The sequence below is a fragment of the Phyllobates terribilis genome, unplaced genomic scaffold (genome assembly GCF_046119375.1).
Source record: "Phyllobates terribilis strain yellow unplaced genomic scaffold, ASM4611937v1 Scaffold_243__1_contigs__length_2969482, whole genome shotgun sequence".
NCBI lineage: Eukaryota > Metazoa > Chordata > Amphibia > Anura > Dendrobatidae > Phyllobates > Phyllobates terribilis.
The window spans coordinates 311,028-336,453 of NW_027363003.1; the positions used below are offsets into that span (position 1 = coordinate 311,028).

The window sequence follows — 25,426 nt, forward strand, 5'->3', positions numbered from 1 at the left end:
ATGCAGCAAGAATAGAATTAAAATACAATTGAAAACAAATCCCCACCACTACCAGCAGGGGTCACTAAAGTACATTGTGACACCTGCCTGCAATCTACTAAACCTCCACCGGGGGGATATATTTCTATTATTTTACTCCTCGTATCAACTCTTTCCCCATTTATTCCATGTGTATTTTATTTAGGACTACTGCTAAAGAGAACCTGTCGCTTGCTTAAAAACAAAAAATTGAGTTATATTCTTTGTAAAAATTCCAGATCTCCCCCTGATTCTGCCACAGAAGAATCAGTGATTTTTACAAGTAATTTAACTGAAATTTTCTATAATTTTTCTTAAGAGCTTATATTTTCTTAAAGCCCTTCACATAAATCCTGTAGAAAAGCAGAGTGAAGCCGACCACATACACCACAATAAGCTAAAACCGCCACTGGTGCTGATATAGTCTAATATGTCCAAAAACTCTCATACTCTGAATGTGCAGTATTTCATCAGCACTATAGGAGCTGGAACTGACTTCCTTTCACCTCCCAGCATGCATTTCTCCTGCCATTGCCTTCACTGGACTATGCAGGATGACAGACAGGACAGGAATGAAGAGATGAAGCATCCACTTTCTGTAATGCATCTCTGCTCTTACAGGGTGGGTTACACTTAGACAACCCCTTTAAGACTTACATTGGTGACAGGTCACTAATGTATGATTGGTGGGGGTGAGACACCCGGGACTCCCACCAGTCAGCTGTTCCTGATGTCGGCGGCGTCACAAAACTGCTCAGTTATGGATCTGCACAGCGCCTGTATAGTGGCCGCGGCCGGTACTGCACATCCGCCCCCTATTCAAATCAATAGCAGGTGGAGTGCAGTGCCCGGTGGAGTGCAGTGCCCGGTCGCACCCACTGTGCAGCTCTGTAACTGATCAGTCCTGGCCGCTGACACCAGGAACAGCAGATTGGCGGGGGTGCAGAGTGTCGCACCCCCACCGATCAGACATTGATGACCTATACTAAGGATAAGTCATCAATGTTAAATGTTTAAGTCCCAGACAACTCCTTTAACAGGCTGTAGATATCACTATAGACAGCACTGGGGAAAATAATGACAGATGATTGACGTATGCTTTATTTGTTCCTGGAGCAATACACACTCCATAAACAGTGATCAGTGGGGGTGATCAGAGCCCCCCATCTCTTGGATATAACTATACGGTTCATGGTTTCATGTCCCCGGTATAAGAATCTTCACATTCACTTGATAAAGAGTCGGTAGACAGAGCACTGGACCGGTCCGGTCTCCTAACAGTCCAGTCTGTGCGGCCACGAGGCTCGCAGCTACGAGGTAAGTGTTTTAGGCAGTGAGTGCCCATCGCTCCTCATCCACCCGGGTGCAGAGAGATTTTTGCGGATTGAGTTCGGAGTTAGAGCCATGATCGGTGATCTCCAAGGTCGGCAGGTTACTTGTACAGAGCATTGAAGGCTCTTCCTATGACCAGTCTCCGAACCTCGGTAGTACCAGCCCCTATTTCATAAAGCTTGGCATCACGAAGGAAGCGGCCCATCGGGTAGTCGTTTATATAGCCATTGCCCCCTGTGGAGAAATAAACATTTATAAAAGAACAGTGAACATGGGGTGGTCTCAGTCTTCATGGGTAAAATTGCAAAATACGGTAAAAACTTTTCAATTTACTTCTTATTAAAAATCCTCTCAGACCTAGAGAAGAGAGATATTTTTAGGTCACCAGCCACCTCTGCCAGTCTGTCAGAGGTGGTCGGTCTCCTAGGGAAGGAGTGCTGTCCGCTCTGGATCCGGCCGGCTTCATTATGCCTCTGTCCTCTGATTCTCCAGGAGGGAAGGCTGCTTCTGATTGCAGCACTGGAGAGCGCACAGGACGGGTGGCACCTCTGGTCCGAACTGTCAATCATCAGGAGCAAGCAGGAAGCCAGAGGATGGGGAGCAGAGGACGGGAAGAACCTTTTAATGGGAATCTGTCAGCAGGATTGTCTATGTAATCTGAGATCAGAATAATGTCCGGCCAGATTCCAGCAATGTGTTACTACAGGGCTGTGTGCTGCTGTATCAATAAAATCAGTCTTAAATCAGCAGGATATTATCATTACAGCACTAGGTGTCTGATCAGCAGCTTTCTATCAATATATAGTGTACACAGGAAGGTGCCAATCAGTAGTGTGGGTGGGGTTATACACAGCTGCCAATCAGTGGTGTGGGCAGGGGTTATACACAGCTGCCAATCAGTGGTGTGGGCGGGGGTTATACACAGCTGCCAATCAGTGCTGTGGGCGGGGGTTATACACAGCTGCCAATCAGTGGTGTGGGCGGGGGTTATACACAGCTGCCAATCAGTGGTGTGGGCGGGGGTTATACACAGCTGCCAATCAGTAGTGTGGGTGGGGTTATACACAGCTGCCAATCAGTGGTGTGGGCGGGGGTTATACACAGCTGCCAATCAGTGGTGTGGGCGGGGGTTATACACAGCTGCCAATCAGTGGTGTGGGCAGGGGTTATACACAGCTGCCAATCAGTGGTGTGGGCGGGGGTTATACACAGCTGCCAATCAGTAGTGTGGGTGGGGTTATACACAGCTGCCAATCAGTGGTGTGGGCGGGGGTTATACACAGCTGCCAATCAGTGGTGTGGGCGGGGGTTATACACAGCTGCCAATCAGTGGTGTGGGCGGGGGTTATACACAGCTGCCAATCAGTGGTGTGGGCGGGGATTATACACAGCTGCCAATCAGTGGTGTGGGCGGGGGTTATACACAGCTGCCAATCAGTAGTGTGGGCGGGGGTTATACACAGCTGCCAATCAGTAGTGTGGGCGGGTGTTATACACAGCTGCCAATCAGTGGTGTGGGCGGGGGTTATACACAGCTGCCAATCAGTAGTGTGGGCGGGGGTTATACACAGCTGCCAATCAGTAGTGTGGGCGGGGGTTATACACAGCTGCCAATCAGTAGTGTGGGCGGGGGTTATACACAGCTGCCAATCAGTAGTGTGGGCGGGGGTTATACACAGCTGCCAATCAGTAGTGTGGGCGGGTGTTATACACAGCTGCCAATCAGTGTTGTGGGAGGGGTTATACAGGGCTAAGCATTTAGAGCTCTGCAGCAGAGAAAACTGTTTTTGTATCAAAAATGACACATCGCTGGAATCAGGGTCTCTGCCCCTCCACCATGCTGCTCTCCGATTATATAACAAAAACCTACTTAAAGATTCCCTTAAAGTGAATACAGGCAACAATCTAAACCTGACACCTTTACTTGCACAAATCGCAACGCTTGTCAACACTGAATTCCTAAACATTGGAGATGCCTATATATGAAAACACAGCGGTGGTGGTGCGCTTGCTCCCAGAGCCATCCCAGTCTTTTCATACAGGTGAAGACACATAGGGCAAGTTTCATTTGCAGTTAAAATTTAAAGTCCTTTTCTCATTTTTTTTTTTTTTTTACATCTTGGATCATTACTTGATGGGGTTTTTTTTGCACCAAAATAATTCTTCAAAATGGCGCACACAGTACAATGAATTCTTTATTTTCGTCTTTAATCTTTTTTTTTTTGTGACTTTAATGAAAAAAAAATTGGATGCTCCTCTAACACAGCGCAAAATTTTGTGCGAGAAATGTATCATATAAAATCAATTATGGAGGTTATATTTTTCGGGCACAGAGTTTGCTCAATTGATGAATCGGCTGAAAACATTAGGCAAAAAAAAACCAAAAAAAACCCCCACAGCCGTAATGGTGATCGCTTTGTGTTGTGGACTGCTGGAAACATCGAGGGCAAAACTGAAGAATAAATATGTATCAGTAGTGCTGGTGGATTTAGGTGTTGGCCAAAAGGCACAGGTTAGACTCTCCTTACCTAGACACTGAATACCATCGAGGGCCACTTGGGTAGCAGATTCAGCAGAGTAAAGGATAACGCCAGCACAATCCTGTAAGTAAATGACATGTTCCCAATTTATCACATACAATAACCAGAATTGAAGAAGAACAAAAATTCTACTTTAAAGAGGACATGTCACCAAGTCAGAAGTGACCAGTGTTTGCCCTTACTTTATTCCCGCTGCTCCCCCGAGTATTACACTTTTTCATTTTTTTAAATCCACCATACGGTTGCAGAGATATGGGCCTTTTTATTTAGTGTTGATTGTGTGTAATCTTTATAAGGGGGCGTGGCCCACAGGATAATTATGCAGAGCAGCCTAAAGACACGCCCCTGAGGATCCTGTGAGCCACGCCCCCTTTGATATAGATCATAAAATTTAGCAGTAAGTAAAAAGGCCCATATCTCTGGAACAGTATGGCAGATTTAAAAAAAAATAAAAAATCATGTTCAGGGAAGAAGTAGGAATACAATAAAAGAAAGAAAGAAAAAAAAAAGCTCCCTTTTCATCTAAAGACAGGTCAATGTTTAATAAGACCCCTCTTCGGTGGGGTCTCCTCTTCGGTGGGGTCTCCTCTTCGGTGGGGTCTCCTCTTTGGTGGGCCTCCTCTTGGGTCTCCTCTTCGGTGGGGTCTCCTCTTTGGTGGGGTCTCCTCTTTGGTGGGTCTCCTCTTCGGTGGGTCTCCTCTTGGGTCTCCTCTTCGGTGGGTCTCCTCTTCGGTGGGGTCTCCTCTTCGGTGGGGTCTCCTCTTCGGTGGGGTCTCCTCTTCGGTGGGGTCTCCTCTTGGGTCTCCTCTTCGGTGGGGTCTCCTCTTCGGTGGGGTCTCCTCTTTGGTGGGTCTCCTCTTGGGTCTCCTCTTCGGTGGGTCTCCTCTTCGGTGGGGTCTCCTCTTCGGTGCCAATTCTGGTGTTCTTAACAGAAGCATACAGTCTAGATCACGTGAAGTCATTATCGGTCTTTACTCCTCTTTGGTCAGACCTCATCTGGAATACTGTGTACAGTTTTGGGCACCACATTTTAAAAAAGACATCGACAAACTGGAGCAAGTTCAGAGAAGAGCGACCAGAATGGTGACTGGTCTGCAAACCATGTCCTATGAGGAACGGTTGCAGGATTTGGGAATGTTTAGCTTGCAAAAAAGAAGACTGAGAGGAGACTTAATAGCTGTCTACAAATATGTCAAGGGCTGTCACATTGTAGAAGGATCATCTTTATTCTCATTTGCACAAGGAAAGACTAGAAGCAATGGGATGAAACTAAATGGGAGGAGACACAGATTAGATATTAGAAAAAACTTTTTGACAGTGAGGATGATCAATGAGTGGAACAGGCTGCCACGAGAGGTGGTGAGTTCCCCTTCAATGGACGTCTTCAAACAGAGGCTGGACAGACATCTGTCTGAGATGATCTAGTGAATCCTGCTTTGAGCAGGGGGTTGGACCAGATGACCCAGGAGGTCCCTTCCAACTCTACTATTCTATGATTCTATGATTCACATGCTGTTGTGCAAATGGAATAGACAATAGATGGAAATTATTGGCAATTATCAAGACACCCTCAATAAAGGAGTGGTTCTGCAGGTGGGGACCACAGACCACATCTCAGTACCAGTGCTTTCTGGCTGATGTTTTGGTCACTTTTCAATGTTGGTTGTGCTTTCACACACGTGGTAGCATGAGACGGACTCTACAACCCACAGAAGTTGCTCAGGTAGTGCAGCTCATCCAGGATGGCACATCAGTGAGAGCTGTGGCAAGAAGGTTTGCTGCATCTGTCAGCGTAGTGTCCAGAGGCTGGAGACACTACCAGGAGACAGGCCAGTACACCAGGAGACGTGGAGGGGGCCGTAGGAGGGAAACAACCCAGCAGCAGGACCGCTACCTCCGCCTTTGTGCAAGAAGCAACAGGAGGAGCACTTCCAGAGCCCTGCAAAATGACCTCCAGCAGGCCACAAATGTGCATGTGTCTGCACAAACTGTTAGAACTGACTCCATGAGGGTGGTATGAGGGCCCGACGTCCACACATGGGGGTTGTGCTCACAGCCCAACACTGTGCAGGACGCTTGGCATTTGCCACAGAACACCAGGATTGGCAAACTCGCCACTGGCTCCCTGTGCTCTTCACAGATGAAAGCAGGTTCACACTGAGCACATGTGACAGACGTGACAGAGTCTGGAGACGCCGTGGAGAGCGATCTGCTGCCTGCAACATCCTTCAGCACGACCGGTTTGGCAGTGGGTCAGTAATGGTGTGGGGTGGCATTTCTTTGAAGGGCCGCACAGTCCTCCATGTGCTCGCCAGAGGTAGCCTGACTGCCATTAGGTACCGAGATGAGATCCTCAGGCCCCTTGTGAGACAATATGCTGGTGCAGTGGGCCCTGAGTTCCTCCTAATGCAGGACATTGCAGTGTGTATTTTCTTATGTCCATGTATTTACTACTAAAAGTAATTTTTTACATTTAGATTTCATTTTTCACTGGTTATTACAGACTTATTGCTTCCCTGCACATTCAAGTTTCATGTTTTCTTTGGGCATAGATCAGCTAAAAGGCACTCAGGAAAAAAAAACAGATGAAAGATCTACAAACTCTCCCTTAAGACTGTCAGAAGGAGCTCACTGATAGATTCTCAGTTAGCTAATTTTGCAGCCAGGAATAGACAGTGCAGCACAGATGCTACAGAACGCAACATTTTTAATGAAACTCAATAACGGAAATCAATTTTAGCCCCAAATACTTGCATTAAAGTAAAAAAAACAAATGGCCGCAAAGCAGGACAACCGCTTTAACTCCTTACCAACATCTGCCGTACATGTATGGTATAAGTCAGTAGCGGGTGCATGGAGCAGAGTCAGCTCGCCCCGTACATGGCAGATAATGGCTGTGACAAACAACCAGGACCTGCCTCTAAGAGCTGCGAGTGGAGCGAAGATCTGCCCACCACTGTTAACCTGTTCAGTGCTGCTGTCAATCTCTAACAGCAGCATTAACAGCGCGCCGGCATTGGGACGCATCGTTCCATGCGCCCACCGGCGCTCCTGTGACGCGATCACAGGGCACACACGGACTGCTATGACATCCGGGGGTCTGCTGAAGCCTCCATGCCTGTCATCATAAAGCTTCATTTGGGCTGTAAAGAAGAAAGTGATTTTGCTATATGGAGCATTACTGTGGTATCGCTGTATATAGCACAAGCAATCAGATAATGTATACAAATGCAGTGAAAATTTAAAAAAAAAAAAAAAGTCTAAAATATTAAAACCCCACACGTTCAACTCACCTCCCACTAAAAATAAAGATAATAAAAATATACACATTTGTGGTATGGTCTCTTTCAGAGAAATACAATCTATCCAAATATAAAAAACAAACGATCAGAGAACACAGAAAAAAATTCAAAAAGACAAAATTGCATTTTTTTCGTTCGCCACAATACTACAGAAAACCCTGTAAGAAGCGATGACCATGACATATGTGTCCCAAAATGTTATCAATAAAGTCCTCTTGCCCTTCAAAAAATAAGCCCCCACACAGCTCCATCAACCCGAAAAACGAAAATGTTACGGGTCTCAGAAAAACTCTTGGAGAAGTTTGGTCTTGCTGTAATCACACTGAGGAGTAGGATCCTATTACCAGGTCATTTTTACCACACTATGTGCGCCGTTAAAATCCTTCCCAGAAAAACAAGGTCAGGCTTTTTATTTCGCACTTTTACTGCACTTGGAATGTTTTTCCCGTTTTCTAGTACTATGTGGTAAATGAATGGTGGGATTTATAAGTACCGCTCATCCTGCAAAATAACAAGACCTCACACTATGTGGACAGACATGAAAAAGTTATAGCCCTTGGAAAAAGCCAAGGAAAAAACAGAAAAAACCATCAATTGGTTCTGTTGGGAAGAGGTAAAGCTGAAGAAACACATGTAACAGCAGAATATGGAGGAAGGTGAGATATCACAGGCTGGTGGATACTACCTGCTCCATCGCTGGCAGAGTAACCCATCCCCATGGTGGCCGCTGAGATCTTCTCTTGTAGAAACGGATCCAAAATCTATAAAACATGGGGAACAGTCAGCAGAGGGTTTGGTGATTGGCTCATATTGGCGATATACCCAGGGGCATTACTGGGCACAGGGAAGATTGGGAATGAATAGGATTGGCTGTTAGATATGTGATCTCTTCAATTAAAGGGGATGTCTAGTTGGAACAAGTTCTCACTGATCTCTGGATAGGTGATGACTCTTAGATCGGTGGGTTTGGCCGCTATGACCCAATCAGCAGAACAGCACTTATAGATAGAAGTGAGCGAAGTGCAAATGTTCAGCCGCCGGTCCGTTCATTCTCTATGGGGGGCGCTGTACTCAGCTTTCTCCTGCATAGAGAATGAATGGAGCGGTGCTCCGGGGAGGTACTAGCAGGGATTAGTTGGGTTCCCAGCAGATCTAGAAGTTGTCACTTATCATGTGTTGGGGAATAATGACTTCTCCTCTGATAAATGTGCTGATTCCTGTCAGTTGTGGTCGCTGAGTGCGTGTGATGGGATGTGGCTCCGTCCGTTATATTATATCACGTCTTATACCTATAATCTCGCTGATCGCAGGTGTCTGTCTTCACACTCAGATGAGATGGAACAAACTGACCATATAGGACTTTTTTTTTTTCTTCAAATTCAAACCGAGCAATCCTATTGGCTGAGTATGAATGCAGTTACCATGGTGACAGAAGTAGCTGCAGATTTAAAGGGACAAGATACTAATATTGTACTAAAGTGTATTTTATTATATACTTCACATAACTGACTGGGTACACCTTGGTGCTGGTGGGATGGCTTTTTTTTTAATCAAACAACATGTTTACTAAGTACCCTATATTATATATATTTCCTATTGCTTTTTACTTACTTATAGCAGGGTATATGTTCATATTGTTTCTATCCTAAGTTTGTCTATTTTCTAATAAAGACATGACCAGTCCTCTTTAGAATTTTATAGTGACCCCATTGAGGTCATGGACTGATATTGGGGATTGCAGAGTTGGGGCAAGGTGTTGGTGCTAAGTAAGTGACATCAAATGAAGGCTATGGTGCATATGACTCGCCCCCTGGGCCGTGGGGCACTCGGATCCGGGCAGTAGGGGAACGATGGGAGTAGTAGTGGCAACTCGGTTCCGTGGCTCAGGGTGGTCAGGCCAGTGGTAGTCCGTTATGTGCTGATGTTTATGTCCGACTACGCCACCCGTGGATTTGCGGTTATTAGGAACCGCCGCTGCATGCAGACCGCTGGGGCTGATGAGGTGTGCAGCTAGGGTAGTGTGACTCCCCACGGGAAGAGTGCGGCCCCAGGGCAGTATAGTGGATGGTGGGAGTGATGGTAGTGAGGGTCCCAGTGCTGATAGTGCTGGAGAAGCAAGGAGCACACAGACAACAGGTTGCAGTCCAGGGTCTTTACTAGAACAGGTAAATTGACCCATAAACAGTCCCGGCTAGGAGGGGGACCTGGATGTCTGAGAGTAACGGGGAAATTGGCCCTGGTCAGGGTGAGGGTGTAGGCCTACCGTGCTTTCTGCGCTCCTTCTGGCTATCTCCTCCTGATAGGGTAACAGCCCACGTTTCCGAGCTTTCCGTGTATTCTCGCCTGTATGGCCTGCGACGTGGGTTCCTTTCTGCTCCCAGCCTTGTACGGCTTTACTGGTCCCTTCGGTTGTGGCAGGGCCTCCAGGCTTCTTAGGCCAAGGAATATACAGTCCCTTGCGGACTGGTTCTCTGCTGGGGGATGTGGAATCCTTCCAGCCTCAGACACCAAAGTCTGGTAAGGTCAGTCTCTGATTTGCCAAGACAGGCTCTCTTCGCCTCTCGTCTCTGGCTGGTGGCTCTCCTACTGCCACACTTCCTCTTAGGTGCAATCAACTTTCTGTCCCTGCTCCACTCTGGGACACGTCTCAGTGCTGAGACAGGCCATCCATTCTCTCTAACCCTGCCCCCAGTACCAGCTTTTATAGGGGCAGCCAGCTCCCCCTACTGGCCTGAGACAGGAGGCATTGCATGCTAATGTTCCCCTGACTAGAGAACCTCCCCCTTGCTCTCAGACACAGCTTTAATTACACTTGTGGCATCCAGGCCAGGGTGACACACATACATAGTAAATCAGTCTTGTTGTGCCACAGAAATCCTGTTCTATAACACAAAATATCTTCATATGATGAGGAGTTGTGTTGTGTTTTTCTCCATTTACATTCTAGCGTGGTGATCACATAAAATGTAAAATTCCTATTAAATAATTACTGAATGACAGTAGCCTGTATCCCTGGAGGACAAGTCATTTACCGCTTCACCAGGTTTGATGTTCTAATGCATTTAGATGTTTCAGTATTTGTATATATCTTTTTTTTCCCCCCTTAAGGGTATTCAAGCGCAGACTGTGGCAAACTTCTTCCTCGCCTTTGAAGCACAGCTTTCAATTATTCCTATCGTAAACCAGGTAAAAAGCTTCGAGCCGAGCGTGATCAGACTCCTTCAGTCCCGCAGCAGGTAAATCTGTGAACATCGCCGGCACTCCTGCTGTTCCTAGCACCGATCCCTCTATGAGCGGCTGTGCAGTAATGAAGGCAGGATTCACCCCAAACTTGCTCGTCTTTTTTTTCGATTTCCAGTTCTGGTAATTAGTGATACACATGTGTATATCCAGTGGTCAACTCAAAACCTATGTATGGAAAATCAATTGTTTGCTGTATGCATCTCATTTGTAGGATGCACACTATTCATTTCAATATGGAGCGGAGTAGGAGGAGACTTTCATTGCTGTCGCCCTTTACTTCCTCCCTGCTGATAGGAAATGCCATGCTGTTTGCTTGTGTCCTGTGATTACAGCAGCCTGCAACAGTTTTCAGCGTGCACTCCCCGGCTCAGGCATCAAGCAGTAAATGATAACATTAAAACGCTGCTACCCCTTTGTTAGTCACTTTTTTATCTTCTTCCCCTTCTACGAATGCTATAGTCCGTTATTCTAGAACTGCTCTGAAAATGGTTCTCTGGAGTGTTGGGATTTGGGTTTAGGGTGGGTTATGGGAATTGAAGTTCAGAATGATTTGATTAAAAAAAATATGAAATTAAAATTCCTCTGTTCTTGAGAAGGTCAGGAGAAAATGAAAGGATTCATCTAGTCTGTTCAGCGCTCCCAGGAGACAGGCACCAGGCGGAGGTATTAAAAGTCTTCAGAAATTTACTTAGATAAAAATCATCATAAAAAAACGATACATAGAACAACGCGTTTCGGCTATATATTGGTACAGAATAGCCTTCCTCAGGTAAGATATTGCTTTACAGTCTGTTAGAGTTATATAGTCTATATAGGTTCACTTGAATAAATTAATTAGGTTAAATGGTCAAGACCTGGTGGTTCTTCATTAGCTTAATTGCTGCTTGGTGGTTTTCAGTATGCTTGTTTCTTTTGTTGTTACAGGTATATTTGCAGTACATGATAAAATATATGGTGAAAAACACACACACATGAAAAACATTACAAACATTGATTTGCGTGTGTACAGTAGAGATGAGCGGTGTTCTACTCGAACTGTTCGCCAATCTCAAATTCGAGCTGTTTTGGGCGGTGTTCGAGCCGTTCGGCGAACACGAACGATTTGAGAAAAATTCGGCTGTTCGAGGTTATGTTCGATAACTGTTCGTGCACCAAAATCATAACTGGATTTTTTCTCAGTAATGATGAAAATTAATGTTAATACGCAGTTTGAGTGTACAGCGGGGTGGGGGGAGGGGCAGGGGATGGATCTCTGCAGGAATAATGAAGATCTCCATTTTTTTTTCTCTTTCCCGCATTTGCAGTGGGGAGGTGCAATCTGTCAGCCTATCAGCAGCGCACACACGGAGCGAAGTGCTTTTTTTCACACAAGCAAGGGCATGTGTGATTGGCAGTGTATGTCACATGTCCTTGCCCTATAAGACCAAGCCATTTTCCCCGTCGCCACCATTTTCTCACTGCTGCAGCTGCGTGTTAGACGGCACCGCTGTTGCTGTGTGCGCTATACCTTGTTAATTTCAAGCCAATTTTCGCACAAATCTACAGATAGCTTGGGAGTAGGGAATAGTTGTGATTGCAGTCCTTTTAAGGACTAGGTTACAGCATTTCCTACGACTTTTATCAGGCAGGTCTGTGCTCTTAAATAGATAGATTGTGGGAGTAAAGACTAATTGTAATTGCAGTCCTTTTCAGGACTAGGTTACATCAGTTCCTATCAGTTTTTGCCAGGCAGGTCTGTGCCAATGCTGTGCAAGTTTTTTTCACAGCATTTGGCTGAATCTAGCAAAGCTAATCCTTTTTGGCCTATTGCAGAGTGTGTTAGTCAGTGGAGTAGCCTATCTGTGTTGCAAGATATACCACCTGTGTATAGAATACCAATTTTTTTACTGCACCTAGTGAAGTAAAATCTTTTGGGCATAGCATCATTCTATTAGTCCATCTATACTGACCTCCATCAGGTTGCAAATTAAAAATAATTTTTATCTGCATCTACCTCTGAAAAAATATTTGGGCTTCTAGCTGTGTGTGGGACTTGTTCTATTAGTCCATCTATACTGACCTCCATCAGGTTGCAAATTGAATATAATTTTTATCTGCATCTAGCTCTGAAAAAATATTTGGGCTTCTAGCTGTGTGTGGGACTTGTTCTATTAGTCCATCTATACTGACCTCCATCAGGTTGCAAATTGAATATAATTTTTATCTGCATCTAGCTCTGAAAAAATATTTGGCCTTCTAGCAGTGTGTGGGACTTGTTCTATTAGTCCATCTATACTGACCTCCATCAGGTTGCAAATTAAAAATAATTTTTATCTGCATCTACCTCTGAAAAAATATTTGGCCTTCTAGCAGTGTGTGGGTCTCATTGTATTAGGCCATCTATACCAAGCTCCACCAGCTTTGAAATTAATAATAATTTTTAGCTGCATCTAGCCCTGAAAATAATTTTTCCCAATAGTGGTAGCAATAGAAATATGGGGCGCGCGCCTGGCTAACAAAAATATACGCTTAATAACACAAAACACCAGCCTAGCGCACTGCATTAATAAGATGGCATCATCGTCTCTCCCAGTGCTAGGCCTACTACGCAGGCTAGTATTCCTGTGCCTAAAACACAATGTATGGGTCCGCGCTAGCCACTATGTTGAGGGGTATAAAGCTGCTGCTAACGCTTTATAACAATTCAATTGGCAGATTTTCACAGAGCTCTTCCACAACGCCCACCCATCGGGCAACAGTTGCCCACCCTCCCTATGGGATCTAGTGGCGAATAGTTGATGCCATTAATCAGAGCGTCAGTTGCCCCGTCAACGTGGCAAGCATACGGTAAGGCATGGGAAGAGTGGACACGACTAGTAGCAGGCAGACGGGTTGACCAATGTGAACAAGCCAGATCACAAGTCACCATAGAATTTCTCCACCAGCTAATGATGAGGGGCATATCAGGGGCGTCAGCGCAGCGGTGGCGGACCGGAGTAGCATTTCACTTCCAACTACTGAATTGGGGAGATGTGACAAAGATTCATCATCAGACAATCCATAAAAGGGTGGAAAAGGGGTCAGCCAAGTCAGGAATGTAGACGTCCCGTCCCGTGTCACTAAAACTGATTTCTCACATCTTATCCCTAACACCATTAACATGACACTCACAATTTGAAGCAACACTAATGTCTACTGCATTTGTGATCGCCTTCTTCGGGGCGCTATGTATAAGCGAATTAGTCCCTCAATCCAAAATTACCACCAGTGGACGCTTATTACACCAGGAAGTAGTCATAGCCAATAATGCAATACGTGTACGCATACACCAATCGAAAACGGTTCCAGCGGGCAGGGGTACTTGGGTACTTCTACAACCCACAAACGGTACACTGAGTCGGGTAACAATAGTAAAAACATATCTAACCATCAGATCACAAAGTAATTTCTTCGTATCACACATTGATGGAACGCCATTATCAAGATACCTGTTCCAAGCTATATTTAATAAATGCATAACATCGGCAGGGAACCACCCCAAAGATTACGGGACACACTCATTTCGCATAGGTGCGGCCACGGAAGCAGCAAGAGCAGGACTGTCAGAAACGGAAGTTCAGAGGATAGGGAGATGGCGATCCACGTGTTTGGCGAGATACATAAGACCGGACTTGTTATCCTAACGTGGTTTGTTTCTTTTACAGGTGACGATAAGCCAACAGTGTGAGTGATAGGCCACTCGTATATATATTGGGCACAAAAAAGGGCGAAAGTCCGCCCAGGCGGGAGGAAATTAGAGTTTCATAACACATATTTCAACTGGAGAGGTATTAGAGGCCTGCTATGGCCACAGGTACTAATGGAGGTAATCAAGGTAGGGAGAGAGGCAAGAGGTCCGGTCATCTTAGTTATACAGGCCGGGGGAAACAACCTAGGTCATCACAAGAGCGCATAACTAATGGCAATAATGAAACTAGACACTGAGCGCTTCAGAGAATTTTTCACAAAATTAGCTATAGTATGGTCAGAGATTGTGCCGATAGCGGTATGGCAAGGTGCGCGAGACATCACGGCCATCGAATGGACAAGGCGGGTAATAAATATTCGGATGGCAAAATTTAGAAGAGACAGAGGCGGTGTAGTGATACGACACCGACAACTGGAAGGAGATAAAGCAGGCCTCATACGGCCCGACGGTGTTCACTTAATAGATATTGGACTGGACATATTCCTGTCAGGACTCCAGGACAGAGTGGAACAAGCGTTAAGAGTGATGGGTGGGGGTCAGAGTCCTGCATACGAGTACGCTGGATCCTCCGTGGCCTGGAAATAGAAAGGACATGTTGGAGAGTTACACTTGTTGGCCAACTTGCCGGAGTGGGGACCCAGGGCATGCTGCAACAAGCTGAATTATTTTAGAAATAAAATGCCTTTCTAATGGAATGAGTATAAAGAGTTAATAAAGCTGTGACCGATCCTCACCTATCCAGTTGTAAGAGTTACATTATTGGGTTGTCCATAAAAGGGGGGCGGTAGGGGGGCTGAGCATCTGGGTTTGGTTGGGGGTCCCCACAGTCTGCCTAGGCTAGATTAATTTAAAAATTCTTATTAGATACACAGGCGGTGCAGCTTGCTTCGCAGCTGGGCTACTATGCCCAAAGTATTGCCTAGGCTAGATACAGTTAAAAATTCTACGCTGACTAGCAGACACTGAAGATTTGGAGCAGACCTCTGAGTAAACAGCTCTTCAGACTCAACCATCTGTGTTACCCCAAGCCATAGTGTATGTAGTTTCTTACAGTTAAAAGGGGGGGTGCGACCCAACCCACCTGGAATTGACGATGCCAACGTCACGTAAGACACAGCAAGGGGACTCCCAAAATTGTGGCACAGACACCACTTAACCCTAGAACGCATACCTGTGGCCTTGCAGGCCCGCCCAGTTAATTGTTTTCTATTTTCTGCAAGATTGCTTTAGTTAGAATTTTGAAACTCTAGGTATTCTTCATGTATATAGTTGTTTGTCATTTGAGTTTGAGTTATTCCATGTTATTTGCACACGGGCCTAAAGGGCCCCAGGTATGTGAAAGTGTAGATTTTTATGGTCATGCGTTCTAGGGTTAAGTGGCATCAATTGCCCCACTGTTGCTTAAAACGGTTGGTGAGGTGATTTTACCAAATCCCCAAGCTTTTAGTCTCCCAAGGATGACACAGGGGTAGAAATGTCCTTGCGAATCCATGATTTGATCATCTTTATGAACGTGAGTCTGTCTACATTCTCAGTGGACAGCCGCGTGCGCTTATCTGTCAGCACACCACCAGCAGCGCTGAACACACGTTCAGAGAGAACGCTGGCTGCATGGCATGACAAGATCTCCAAGGCGTGAGTGGCGAGCTCCGGCGATTTTTCAAGATTGGAATACCAAAATGAGCAAGGGTCCAGTGACACAGTCATGGCTTCGATGTTCACATGGAGATTCTCCTGTACCATCCTCTCTAGGCATTGACTATGTGTCAGACTTCTTGTCTCCTGTGGCCTTGCAAAGGATGGTCTAAAAAAGTGGTGAAACGATTCCACAAAATTGCTGTTACCAGCAGATACTGTGTTACTGTTACTGTTTGAGTGATGAAGACTCGACAGTCCCACCGTTGGCAAGTTAGAACTGTGAGATTCACTACGTGCACCACTGGTGTTTTGTGGAAAAGCACATGTAAGATTCTGCAACAGATACTCCTGCATTCGTCAATACCTTTTTATGGCAGGAATTATTTCGGCAAATATACTTTTGTACCGGGGATCTAAGAGTGTGGCAACCCAGTAGTCGGGATTACTTCGAATTCTGACAATCCGGGGGTCATGTTGCAGGTAGTGCAGCAAGAAGGCACTCATGTGTCTTGCGCATCCAGAAGGACCAAGTCCTTGTTGTGTTGGTAGCGAGGTAAGAATCATGCTTCCTTCCTCTGCCCTCTCCCTCCAACCTCGCACAACAGAAATGTGATCAAGGTCTCCCTCATCTGATGAGTCTTCCATGCCCATTGCCAGTTCGTCCTCCACTTCTTCCTCGGCTCCTGCACCTTCCTCAACAGTTTGGCTGCTACCATGCGCCCTGGTTAATCCCTCTCCCCCACCCTCCCATGCCTGCCGCCTTGGTGCTGCCAACCGTCTGGACCTTGGAGATGTTATCCCTTCCGCATACGACTCCTCCTCTACTTCCTCCACCTCCTCTTGTCCCACCACCTGACTCCGAATTCTGTTTAACATGTGCTCCAGCATGTAAATCACCGTAATAGTCATGCTGATAATGGCATCGTCAGCACTAAACATCTTCGTCGCCATTTCAAGACTGTGCAGAAGGGTGCATAGGTCCCTGATCTGAGACCACTCCTCCAGCGTGATTTGCCCCACCTCTGGATCTCGTTGGCCCAGGCTATACGTCAGAACGTATTGCACCAGGGCTTGTCGGTGCTGCCACAGTCGCTGCAACATGTGCAGAGTTGAATTCCACCGTGTCGGCACATCGCATTTCAGCCGGTGAACTGGCAGGCCCAACGACTTCTGTAGAGATGTAAGTCGTTGAACTGCGGGATGCGAACGGCGGAAGTGAGCACACAGCGACCGTGCACTCTGCAGAAGGCCATCTAGTCCGGGATAATGGGCTAAAAATTGCTGGACAACCAGGTTCAACACGTGAGCCATACAAGGCACGTGTGTGACATTGCCCCTGCGAAGGGCCGCACCCAGGTTTGCAGCATTGTCGCACATGGCCTTCCCTGGTTGCAGGTCCAGTGGAGACAACCTTTCATGAAACTGGGTCTCCAGAGCTGACCAAAACTCCTCAGCTGTGTGACTCACATTTCCCAGACATTTCAAAGTAAACACTGATGCGTTGAGCCCAGCTGCCAGCATAGTAAGGAGGTGTGCAGGATTCCTTCTGCGCAGTTAGAAAGCAGGTGGCATTACCAGACAGGCTTTGGGTGCAGGTGGAGGACCGAGAGGAGGTTGAGGAGGCAGAAGCAGTGGAGGAAGTTTGAGATAAAGAGGATTAACACACAACTCGTGGGGACGGTAAGACTTGGACAGCAGCCCCTTGTCCTGCTGTCACCATAGTTACCCAGTGCCCAGTCAGCGACATGTAACGCCCCTGTCCATGCCTTCTCGTCCAAGTGTCTGTGGTGAAGTGCACCCTGTCACACACAGAGTTTCTCAAAGAAGCGGTGATGTTGTGTGCGACATGCTAGTGGAGTGCAGGCACACCTTTCTTTGAGAAGTAGTGCCGACTGGGCATCTGGTACTGGGGCACTGTGACGGACATAAGGTCTTGAAAATCCTCTGTGTCCTCCAGGTGGAAAGGCAGCATTTCTGTAGCCAACAGCTTGCAGATGGTGAAATTCAACCTCTTAGCTTTCTCATGGCTAGGAGGAAATGGTCTTTTACTTTTCCACATCTGAGGGACCGAGGGCTGGCTGTTGTGCTTAGACGGTGTTGAGTAGGGTGTCCCCGGCAACTGCCGATCTGTGAGAAAGATGCAGGCGGACATGTTAGGTTGCCTTGATCCAAAGGTGGTGCTCTCGATGTCGGAGAGCGCTCAACACTAGCAGGTGTTTCCACTTCCCAATGAACTGACGACCTGCCAATCACACTGGCTGTTGCGGGTAAAGAGGTGGCAGGTCTGCGTCCAAAAACATGTGTGACTGCTGTCCCCCCAGTCACAGAGGATGAAGAGGCTGCGGATGCACAAGATGGGGCAGACGGTGGTTGGCCCAGCCGGCTAGGCCGCATTGTAGCACAGTGAGCTTCCCACTGCAACTTATGCTTCATATCCATGTGACGGTACATGCATGAAGTACTCAAACTATGGATTTTTTGGCCTCTACTTAGCTTTTGCTGACAAATATTACAGATAACACGAGTTGGGTCATCCTTATCGATCTGAATAAATGCCCAGGCTATGCAAGGCTTAGAGCCCATGTGACCTGAAGAGCCACTACGACTTGTGGTCAGAGGCAGAGTTGTGGTTGAGGATGCAGTTGTTGACGTGCTTCCAGTACTCCGTCTCTGTTCAGGAAGGCGCAACCTAACCTCGTCGTCAATAGCATCTGTGATGCCCCGCTGCGCTTGGTATCACAGATCCTACAAGAGTGCATTGATGGAATCCTCCACATGAGGCCCCCATAAACATTTGTAGAGCCCCGAGGGCTCGGCCGCTACAGGGGTATTGCACCTCTGCCAGAGGTGTGGTATTCCACTCCCGGGTAAGGATGGAGTGTGGACCAGGGCTCAGTTAGCTGCATGCAGCACACACACCCCATTTCCGAGGGACAGCTCAACGGTGCTCCCACTAGACATAAGTGCAGGCACGACCGACCATGTCCCTGCTGGAGTGGGGAGGGAGGGGTGGAACACCCAGTGCTGTAGGGGCAGATAGTAGGCGGTTCCTGAGTGTAGGAAGGAGCCCATTGGTTGCTGGTCACCTGGGCTCATGGCTAGAGGGAGGTATAAAAGGTGGACACCATCTTAGTTCTGGGTCAGTTCAGCCAGAGGAGAAGACAGGGAGTAGAGGCTCTGTAGGAGCTCTACTCCAGGAGGGCCTAGTGAGAGGCCGAGGAGGAGGTGAAGGGGAGCTGAGATTCTGGCTCATCTCAGCTCCAAGAGAAAGGAACAGAAAGGAACAGAACAGGAACTGCAAAGAAGGAGAGACAGAGAAACAGAAGGGCTCAGGAACAAGAAGGTGGAAGGGACCCTAAGAACCCACGAGAATCCAGGGTGCAGGGTCAGGCAGATTAAGGGTACCGGATCCCAAGTTGGTGGAGGAGAAACAACCCTCAGCCAAAGACCGGTCGTCGTGATCATCTATTGGTGCGACACCTCATCAAACCTGCTAGGAAGGCACCATATAGGACAGCGGAGGACGGGGCCCACGTTTAACCGCACAAGTCCGCGGCAGCTGGACAAAAGTGGGTCACTGGTGAGGCAGGCCAGAGAAAGGATTAAAGGGGGTCCTGTGCCATGCTCCTGAGCTGCCTGGGAGTTGACCAAGCCCCTCACCTGGTGGACGCAGCACGGCTCGGGCGGTCACTGCTGACAGAAGTGACCCGGAACAAATGAACTGTGAGTAAAGACCCTGGACTGTAACTTGTTGTCTGTGTGCTCCTTCGCGCCTCCAGCACTATCAGCACCGGGACTCGCACTACCATCACTCCCACCATCCACTACACTGCCCTGGGGCTGCACTCTTCCCGTGGGGAGTCACATCACCTCAGCTGCACCCATCATCAGCCCCAGCGGACTGCCTTGCAGTGGCGGTTCCTAATAACCGCAATCCACGGGTGGCGTAGTCGGACATTATCTAAAGTACAGTAGCAGACTACCATTGGTCTGACCACCCTGAGCCGCGGGACCGGGCCGCCACTACTACTCCCAGCATCTCCCTATCGCCCGGATCCGCGTGCCCCACGGCCCAGGGGGCGAGTCAGCTTTGGCGTAGTCGGCAGGATTTCGTGCCCGCTAACCACGGGTACTGCGCGCCTGAAAAGAGACTGTTTCACGGTACTAAAGATGGCGCCCGCCCCAGAAGAACGAGCGCCATAATGTGCGCGCCAAAAGACCACAGGAGGCCGCCTCCCATCGTGGGCCGGGTCCCAGAATGGCGCCAAAGAGGAAGCCCGCCCCCAACAACCATGAGCACTGCTGTGGAAATGTCCGTCAACGTGGGGGGGCTGCCCCTGAGAGTGATTGTCAGCAGAATGCCCCAGGACCACCCCCCATGGGGGCGGATAGGAAAGAAAACTGCGGGGCAGGGAGTGGTCTGGATCAGTCCAGACAGACCGCACCCGGGAATGGACGCCCTGAGCAGCACCAGCCTCCTGGCCCGAAGCCTGCTGCAGGCCGAACCGTTCTGCAGCCTAGCAGAAGTCCTGGCGCAGCTCCCCAGAGATCCGGAGCGTGCGCAAGCTGCACTGGAGGACCTAGAGCGGAGGATGGTCCGGGCGCAGCGGAGTGCACTCACCGAGTGGAGAGAGGAACTGGCCCGGCAGGCCGAGACCCACCAGCGACAGGCTTCAGCCGCACCCCGCGGTTTGCCTGCCTCGGAGGACGGCGCAGGAGGAGAGAGGACCGGAGGCGACGCCGCAGAGGGAGCCACGAGGACTGAGGCAAGTGAAGGGGACGTCACCACCCCAAGCCCAGCACCCGCAAGCCTGCCCCAGCCTCCCGTCGCAGCACCAGAGGCCCCACTCACCGCACCTGTTGCCGCGCCGCCACTGCTCCCGGCTAGGCCTCAAGCGGCGAGCGCCGCGGCCACGCCCCGCCCAGCGCCATGCCCCTTGACCCCGGGTGCCGTAAAGCAGGAAGCATCATCGGCCCGGTCGCAAGGCCTGGATCATAGAATCATAGAATGTAGAGTTGGAAGGGACCTCCTGGGTCATCTGGTCCAACCCCCTGCTCAAAGCAGGATTCACTAAATCATCTCAAACAGATGTCTGTCCAGCCTCTGTTTGAAGACGTCCATTGAAGGGGAACTCACCACCTCTCGTGGCAGCCTGTTCCACTCATTGATCACCCTCACTGTCAAAAAGTTTTTTCTAATATCTAATCTGTGTCTCCTCCCATTTAGTTTCATCCCATTGCTTCTAGTCTTTCCTTGTGCAAATGAGAATAAAGATGATCCTTCTACAATGTGACAGCCCTTGACATATTTGTAGACAGCTATTAAGTCTCCTCTCAGTCTTCTTTTTTGCAAGCTAAACATTCCCAAATCCTGCAACCGTTCCTCATAGGACATGGTTTGCAGACCAGTCACCATTCTGGTCGCTCTTCTCTGAACTTGCTCCAGTTTGTCTATGTCTTTTTTAAAATGTGGTGCCCACATTTTATGACCCGGGCGCCATCGCCAAGCCTGCGCCCCTGTCCCGGATGGGACTGCCACCTAGCGCAGCCACAAGACCCCCGGCCTGGTCGCAAGGCCGAGTGCCCCCGGGCGCTGCTCCCAGATCAGGTCCCCCCACTATACCATCGCTGGGCGTGGACCTGTTTGCCCATCACACCGGTCCGGATGGACTGCCGCTGGAGTGGCCGGCTGAAGTGACCGGCAATCATCCATGGAAGGCCCAGCCCCCGCGCGAGCCTCTGATACCGGCTCCTGAACCCGTCGAGGTCACCCTACCCCCACTAGAAGACGTCCAATTTGCGTGGGACTCCACCGGCGAGAACTTGATGGGGTTCTCTCAAGAGACCCGGACAGACGCGGTCCGTCGTCTGGAGGCCTGTCACCAGCAACTGGCGACCTTTGAGCGGGAGCAACGAGAGAGGCGCGTCAGGGAGGAACGGCTCCAAGCCCAGAGTGCTGAACAAAAGCGCAAGGCCCGCCAAGACCCCCAAGCAGCCCGTGGTCCCCGAATCACCGGGACCGTAGTCAAGTTCCACATGGAGAACGGCTGGGGCTTCATCAGGGGCCCAGAAACCGCAGGCGATGGTCTTTGTGACCCGCAGGGACGTGGAGAGTCATCTACCTGAGGGGCATCGTGGCCGTGACCTGTACCCTGGTGATGTGGTCGCCTTTACCCGCCACGTGGGTGCAAAAGGACCATACGCCCTACATGTTCATCGGCTCACCGAGGAGGAGCTACAATACCGCGGCTATGAGGAGAGCCAAGAGGACCCGGACGGGTCTGAAGAACCATATGAGGAGGAAGAAGGAGCATATGGAGGACACCGCTACTAGTAAGTAGCAAAGTACCCGTGTACATAGTTACCCGTCAGGGTATCAGAACTGTTTTTGGGACTGTTCCCGTCTTGAAAGTGTGGTCCCCGTTGGGACAAATATTGAACTGCTACCTGTGTGCCCCTCATCCCCTATCAGGCTGAGGACTGTGAGCAGCCATTCCCTTCCCAAAACTGGCCGAGGACTGAGAGCGGTCAACCCTTTGTATATAGTTGCGCTTCCTAAAGCGCCCCCTACTGGTTTTATACAAAAACCGCAACGTCTACCTCAAGATTTACTGGACTGTTGCACCTTTACCTGGTTGCAAGTTGCACCGCAGCCAAGAATCCAAGAATGTGCTTTACTTAAAAATGTGTTACATGAGAAAGTTTTATATGCTGCTAGAAAATGTTTTACATAATTTTGAGACCGTTTTATATGATAAGTGACAAAAGAGTTCCAGAGGCATTAGCAAAGTGTTTTGTGGTAGTGGCAAGAGAAGAGGAGTGTTTCCCATAAAGGGAATTGAACCATGTTACCTGTTTTCTGATGTGAAAAGTTATTGAAAAAGTTTTTGCATGTCCTGTAATTATCTGTTTTTGCTCTTTTCCAGCCCGAGGACGTGCTGTGGTTTACCGGGGGGGAATGTAGCGCCCCGAGGGCTCGGCCGCTACAGGGGTATTGCACCTCTGCCAGAGGTGTGGTATTCCACTCCCGGGTAAGGATGGAGTGTGGACCAGGGCTCGGTTAGCTGCATGCAGCACACACACCCCATTTCCGAGGGACAGCTCAACGGTGCTCCCACTAGACATAAGTGCAGGCACGACCGACCATGTCCCTGCTGGAGTGGGGAGGGAGGGGTGGAACACCCAGTACTGTAGGGGCAGATAGGGGGCGGTTCCTGAGTGTAGGAAGGAGCCCATTGGTTGCTGGTCACCTGGGCTCATGGCTAGAGGGAGGTATAAAAGGTGGGCACCATCTTAGTTCTGGGTCAGTTCAGCCAGAGGAGAAGACAGGGAGTAGAGGCTCTGTAGGAGCTCTACTCCAGGAGGGCCTAGTGAGAGGCCGAGGAGGAGGTGAAGGGGAGCTGAGATTCTGGCTCATCTCAGCTCCAAGAGAAAGGAACAGAAAGGAACAGAACAGGAACTGCAAAGAAGGAGAGACAGAGAAACAGAAGGGCTCAGGAACAAGAAGGTGGAAGGGACCCTAAGAACTGACGAGAATCCAGGGTGCAGGGTCAGGCAGATTAAGGGTACCGGATCCCAAGTTGGTGGAGGAGAAACAACCCTCAGCCAAAGACCGGTCGTCGTGATCATCTATTGGTGCGACACCTCATCAAACCTGCTAGGAAGGCACCATATAGGACAGCGGAGGACGGGGCCCACGTTTAACCGCACAAGTCCGCGGCAGCTGGACAAAAGTGGGTCACTGGTAAGGCAGGCCAGAGAAAGGATTAAAGGGGGTCCTGTGCCATGTTCCTGAGCTGCCTGGGAGTTGACCGAGCCCCTCACCTGGTGGACGCAGCACGGCTCGGGCGGTCACTGCTGACAGAAGTGACCCGGAACAAACGAACTGTGAGTAAAGACCCTGGACTTTAACTTGTTGTCTGTGTGCTCCTTCGCGCCTCCAGCACTATCAGCACCGGGACTCGCACTACCATCACTCCCACCATCCACTACACTGCCCTGGGGCTGCACTCTTCCCGTGGGGAGTCACATCACCTCAGCTGCACCCATCATCAGCCCCAGCGGACTGCCTTGCAGCGGCGGTTCCTAATAACCGCAATCCACGGGTGGCGTAGTCGGACATTATCTAAAGTACAGTAGCAGACTACCATTGGTCTGACCACCCTGAGCCGCGGGACCGGGCCGCCACTACTACTCCCAGCATCTCCCTATCGCCCGGATCCGCGTGCCCCACGGCCCAGGGGGCGAGTCACATTCACACATCTCCACCTTCCACCTCAGTCCAGCAGAGGGAGCCCGTTAGGGATATAAATAGGGAAGGTGGAGCTAGGCAGTTCAGTTCCTCTGAAGAGTTCCTGCAGTAGAGAAGCCTAAGAGAGGTCAGTCTGCAGTGGAGCTCAGTCTAGTCTAGAGAACGCAGTTAATAGTTCAGCAGTGGAGCACGAAGCTCCTGCTTGCTAGATTCAGCGAGCCCAGATAGAGCTTAAGGTGTGCCGGTGCCGTAAGATCAATGAAGCGCGGCAAGCTGCCGTTAGTGTGTATAGCCTAGTGAGGGCCCGAGTAGGCCGAAGGCGAGTGGCGAGTTAGTACATAAGGGGCAGAGGAGCTTAACCAGCTCACCCCGAAGCATTTACCGGACACAGGATCCGAGCTTACCGGTATCTCTATGACCCAGTAAGGCATAACCGGAATCCCTGGAGAACTACAAGTCCCAGGATCGCTAAGGTGCTGATATGTAACAGAGCCAGGAGACGCTTAGGCCCCGCATACTGGGAGCGTGAACTCCAAGAGAAGGCCCTACCACAAGGTCAGCCAGCGCAGGACAGAGACAAAGTTAGGCCTAGCTCCAGGCAGGTCAGAAACTTACTGCGCAGAGGCAAGAAACAGGAGGCCCTACACCCGCTCATTGGGGAGGATCCTGATATGCACCCTTCACCCTACAGTGCTCCGGGATGTGCCTGAATTTCCACCAGTAAAAGGTACTGAAGTGACTACCGTGTCCGTTCCCGTTCTTGCTCTGATCCAGCTGGGTCTCGCCTGTCCTGCATTCCCCCTGCATACGCTGCCCTGAGACCTAGCTCCACCTGTGGGGAGCTATACCATCGAGCTGCCTTATCACCGGCCTCAGTGGACTGCTGCAGCGCTGGTGCTTGTCACCAGATACCACAGGTGGCGTCATGAACTCTTATAAAATTAACAATTATCCACCCTTTTAAAGAGAGACCCCAGGGTACGGGCCAGGGAGCCGACCACCGCGACATCCCCAAGGCCAGGCAAATGTCCGGGTACCGAGTCATCCCCATCCCCAGGGCTAGTCACATCCTCCTCCACCTCCTCTGCTGACCTCATCGACTGTCTGACTGTGGGTTGACAGTAAGTGGGATCTCCAACCTCGTCATCATCACCCTGTGTGTTATCACACCCGTCGCCCTCAGAGCCAACCTCTTCCTGCCCTGACCGAAAAGTCAAGTTGTCGCTCCAATCAGGTATTTGAGTCTCATCATCGTCTTCATCATTGTCTCCACCAACAGGAGTTACAGTTTGGGAACAAGGGTCTACATTATGCTCAGAACCTTCTTCATCTGGTCCTGGATCCAACTTATAAAGATTCTGGGCATCGGATCAGA

The 25,426-nt window shown here is 49.2% G+C and overlaps 1 protein-coding gene across 2 annotated transcripts in view; it reads right to left on the reverse strand.

The window, feature by feature from the left end:
• Positions 1-1,155: 1,155 nt before the first annotated feature.
• Positions 1,156-25,426, reverse strand: part of LOC141217693 (isovaleryl-CoA dehydrogenase, mitochondrial-like) — a 38,447-nt gene continuing 14,176 nt past the window's right edge. The window contains exons 1-3 of one of the 2 annotated variants that reach the window (XR_012286493.1): positions 7,878-7,954; positions 3,879-3,951; positions 1,156-1,584 (exon numbers count right to left, since the gene is read on the reverse strand). Coding sequence is in view for 1 of the 2 variants with exons in the window: in XM_073665831.1 (XP_073521932.1) it covers positions 1,451-1,584; positions 3,879-3,951 (207 nt within the window). In the remaining variant the exon portion in view is untranslated. Of the gene's footprint in view, positions 1,585-3,878; positions 3,952-7,877; positions 7,955-25,426 lie in introns of those variants that run through there. The other variant, XM_073665831.1, reaches the window with a different exon arrangement.